Consider the following 5,000-nt stretch of genomic DNA (forward strand, 5'->3'; position numbering starts at 1 on the left):
CATATCATAACCTACTGAACAAAGACATATCAGCATAATCTAGTGATACCTATAATATCAACAAAACAATGGAATACACCTGTTTATACCTGATGTCTTTCAACTAATCTTATATTCTCTTCACCAGGTCATTCATCAGATTTTAAGGTTTGATACAAGTAATAACTCAAAAAAATGAATTTCTTTTTAACTCTTTGGATCCAGATGATGTGTCATGAAATAAAATTTGCAGTGCTCTGGATAATGGAAACATGCCGTCATAGAAAAATTAGACTAAGGGGTGTGGTAATTGTAATATGCTGTCATGAAATATTTGGCTGAAGGTGACCTGCTATGAGTGCATAAAGCTCTTGGAAGGTGATTAAACTCACTGAGCATTTAGGAATTGGCTCCAGCATTATTTCTATCTGTAAACAAGCGGAAAGTATCGTCTGTAAGCCATGAGTAAACCCCAACTCCAGGGAGGACAATATTTCTATGCTCAGGATCCTCGGAGAGAGAGAGAGAGAGAGAGAGAGAGAGAGAGAGAGAGAGAGAGAGAGAGAGAGAGAGAGAGAGAGAGAGAGAGAGAGAGAGAGAGAGAGAGAGAGAGAGAGAAATTGAACAGTTCTAGATTACCAAGAGAAATTATATGGAATCTGAGCATGAAAAACATTCTAATACAGATCTTGGAAAATGGCAAACGCAAAAAATGCTTTTGCAGAAAAAGAGAAAATACCACTACAAAGGGGAGGCAAAGGGGCCTTGACACCATACATGAGTGTTCATGCCTACATAACTAGGAGAGTCGCAACTCAAGTAAGCCTACTGCCCAGATTCTGGGCCACATACAAGGCATCTGGATCCAACAGGTTAAGTAAAGCAAATAACTCTAGTTCACTTCTAACTTCAAAACCTAACAATACTTTTCCTGTGGGGAAACAATAGACCTAGACAGATTTGACTTGTCCTTCCTAAGTTACTATAATACAAGTGATGGAACCTGTTTGTTATATTCTCCAGTTACAAATTACTCCAAAAAGGAAAATGTATGTAAACGAATTTACAAGCATAAAAATAACATTCATATGTATAAATGAGAGAACACTAAATGGTCCGGCTGTATTCAAACTACTATGTAGCTTATGATCTACAGTTCACCAACTTCTCTGACTGCAGTGTGAATTAACAGCTTAAAGAGATGTAAAGTATATGTATATGTGTTTTTATATGTATATGTGTATGTATGTATGAATATATATGTATATATATATATATATATATATATATATATATATATATATATATATAATATACTTAAAGGTTAATGAAAATATCCCTACTTAGACTTGAAGTTTGTCATCTTTGATGCATCAAGATCTTTTGAGAGGCTATCTTGTGAGGACTTTAGTGCATCCCTCTGCACATTCAAGTCCTTTACACTTGCTTCCAGTTCTCCAACTCGCTGTCTGGATGCACTCAATCGTCCATCAAGCTCAGTTACTTCACCTACAAGGGTATAAGAAAAAAATCAGTCTTACAGGAAATCATTAAAATCAATATTCTTGTAATTTTTCTTCTTCTCCTTTTTATTGATAAAAAAATGCAGGACAAACATGACGGAATCATAATTCATGATAAAAATAATAACTATATTTTTTTGTCATTATACATAAAAGTCAGGAGATTATAAAAATATAACAGTCTTAATCAAAATCAATGTAACTCATGAACAAATAATGTAGTTTGAAATGAGCACTGACTAACCTGCTTTCAGTTTAAGTGCATGATTTGCATGTGTAAGAGAGGTCTGCAGCTCTGACTTCTCTGACACCAGGATCCCGATGGTCTGTATGTGAACCTGCAACTGCTCCCTCAAACTCTCCACCTCACGAGCTCCTCCAGTAACTGAGGAGTTTAGAATTCCTCTTGCAGCATTCAACTCTGCTTCAAGCCTCTCTACATGTGCTTTCTGTGGATTAAGACACATTTGGTATCTGTTACCTATTTGCATCATTAATGAAAAAGTCTACAATAAGTAATATACATAATGAAACTGCTAAAATCTTGATTATAAATACTCAATTACATAAAAGAATTTCCAAATATTAAACTTAAAAACCTTACCATCTCTCCTATATACTTGGACTGTTGTTGCGATGTCTGAGATTCCTGCTGCAACAAGGCTGCTAATTCACTGTTACGTCGCTCCAACTCCAACACAGTGTTGTTTGATGTGTCTGATGCTGAATAAAGAGACAGAAAGTCTTTTTATATGATACAAGCCCTAAAGCTACTCAATCACTAATAACATGTCATAGGAAATGTAAAACTTGCATAGTGAGTAGCTCATACCTGCTCCTTCACTCTCACTCATTAGCCCACTCAGCTGCAGGGAAATCTGTCGAAGACTTTCAGATGAAGACTTGAGCACTGGTTCATCTTGACTTTCACCCTTCGTCACATGTATGGCCGTTGTCACACTTGCTGTTGTTTCTGAACTTACAGATCCCTCTCTCTCAAAGGTTTCTGGTAAATTTTGCTCTCCTTGGTATACCTGTTCAGTACCCATGACTGTTGGTTCTTTGTGATCATCAATTGGTTCTGTGTGAGGTTGTGATGAAGGAATGACTGTCTGGAATGCTGATGTTGGCTCTTGTTCCCTGGAGAGTTGTGTTCCTAGGTTTTCAGATTCAACATAAGATTTGGTATCTACATCACTCTCATCTGGAGATATAACTTCTGTGGTACTCAATGATAATGAAAAGGGGTCTGGCCTAGGAGTGCTATTATAATCTGATGTTGACTGGAAATATGAAGCAAGCTCATTTTGCTGATCAAAGCTTCCTGTTTCACTGGCTGTTTGTTGTGGCACACAATTGGGAACCTCAGTGTTGAGACCTGTGTTATCACCACTGCCATTAACAGACACAGTCTGGGAATAATCATGCCCTTCTGATGTCAATTCAGGGTTCTCATTTGTGTAATTATAAGTAGATGATGTTATCTTTTCACTTCCCTCTGTTTGGGGTAAAAGGGAGTGAACTGAGTCAGCATACTGACAATTTAATTGTACTCCTCTTTGCTCTTCATATCCATGTTTCTCTGGGCCAGCACTTTGGGTACTCAAAGCTTCAGTGCCACTTAAAACTCCCTGTGAGGAAGGGAGCACATCATTGTGTGTTCCTCCATGATCAAAGGCTGTAGGTTGGTCTGTGAACTCTTCTGAAACAAGGTCAACTGATGACGCTCTAGAGGATAACGTACCCGACTCCGACTGCGGGTTTGACCCTTCAGCATAGCTTCCCTGAAGGGAAAGAAATTATGTAAACATAAATCTTGATTTTTGGTCAACTCACCCAATTTTCTAAAATTAATAAATCAGTTAAATAAATATACAAACAATACTCATGATATTAGCTATTAATGATTGGGAACACTGAATTTAGTTTCCTCTGAAATATCTAGCTATTTACTTCTATATCAGGTGTGGTTTCCTTGCTGCTGTACTCAACTGCTCGTTTTGTGCCTTTCTTCTTCTGAAACTGTCGGAGCTGCAAAGTAAAAACATTCATGAAGCAACTATTTGTCCAACATAAATTATCACTTAAGTGTATTCCCATTGATGAGACATTTAGCTTTATAAGACTTTTTTTTCCCAATTCCCTATTTTTGGGGGAATTTAAAGAAATTAATATTAATACAATTATTATCAGTATTATTATTATTATTATTATTATCATTATTATCAGGATCATTATTATTACTGATATTATGATTACTAAAATGTTATTGGCTATAAAAAACAAAAAAGATTCTTTTTTCATAAATAAATGAAAAGGTAAACAGGAGAATTAAGTAGGACTGTTAACCTTTACCAAGCCACATATATTTATGATGCACGTGAAGAACTAACATCTCGTGCACAGTGTTTTTGGTGTTGCGAAGCATGAAATATTTGGCATTTTCATACCACATATCGTAACCCTGTAGGATGGTATAGAATCACCTCTACTACATATGGTAGATAGAGCCTACTTCAGCACATATGGGTAACAAAGAGTAAGAGGAATTCATTGATACCAATATCATCATAATCTGCTACGTGAAGGATTTCTGGATAAACATTCAACAAAAGTTAACAAATCCAAACAAGAGATGATTGCCAACATTTATATCAAAGCCATGGATTATATTCATGTGAAGAATGAGATTGGAATGGATCTTATTTATTTCATATTGTCTTTTTCACTAATTGTGTAGATAAAGATGATAACCCAACCTGAACTCAGATGATTAGTTGACTCCCTGGTAATTAAGGACTTAATCTGAAACCTAAAAGGATAAATATATAAAAGACAAACCACAGTGGCTTTGACAATGATTTTTTGCCATTATTATGTCATCTAATTTGATCCAATTTTATGAAAAAGTTACTATGATCATTGATGGGTGGCCTACAGTCTCAAATCCATTCCAAATAAGCATTATATCTAGTTATCAACATAGTCTCTGCACTTTGTCATATAGCAAAGGCAATACACCTTGATGTATATTCACTTAATTTGACTATAAATTTCTGAGGAGGTCTACAAGGTCTGTCTTGCCAGAATATATATACTAGAAATTATCAACCTTTACCAAAGCTCTGACAAGTGTAGAAACTATGCCAGTTGCAAGGTAACTGTTAAACATATGGATATCTGAACAAGGATTTATGTGATTCTAAAATGTTTGTTATTATTTAAAAAAAGCAAAGGTAAAGGTGTATATTTTTATACTAATTATCCCAGAAACCATTTGCACAAAATCTTAGTGTCCGAAAACTGTTAACCTCCATCAAACCAAAGATATTTGTGCTGTATGTGAAGAACTGATATCCTGTGCAGTGTCTTGAGTGTTGCAAAGAATGAAATGTTTGGTATTTTCATGCCACACATCACATGACTACAAACGTATGTAATTGCTTCAACTACACAAGGTAAATATTCAGAATACCTTTACATGACTGATCATGATAT

General features: G+C 35.5%; 1 protein-coding gene across 1 annotated transcript in view; it reads right to left on the bottom strand.

The window, feature by feature from the left end:
- The window catches only part of LOC125027967 (golgin subfamily A member 2-like), a 22,303-nt gene that overhangs the window by 16,189 nt on the left and 1,114 nt on the right, over positions 1–5,000 (bottom strand). The window contains exons 2-6 of the mRNA XM_047617173.1: positions 3,456–3,533; positions 2,335–3,286; positions 2,107–2,225; positions 1,747–1,951; positions 1,323–1,488 (exon numbers count right to left, since the gene is read on the bottom strand). Of these exons, the coding sequence (XP_047473129.1) occupies positions 1,323–1,488; positions 1,747–1,951; positions 2,107–2,225; positions 2,335–3,286; positions 3,456–3,533 (1,520 nt within the window). The remainder of the gene's footprint in view (positions 1–1,322; positions 1,489–1,746; positions 1,952–2,106; positions 2,226–2,334; positions 3,287–3,455; positions 3,534–5,000) is intronic.

This window comes from Penaeus chinensis, chromosome 8, assembly GCF_019202785.1.
Source record: "Penaeus chinensis breed Huanghai No. 1 chromosome 8, ASM1920278v2, whole genome shotgun sequence".
Classification (NCBI taxonomy): Eukaryota; Metazoa; Arthropoda; class Malacostraca; order Decapoda; family Penaeidae; genus Penaeus; species Penaeus chinensis.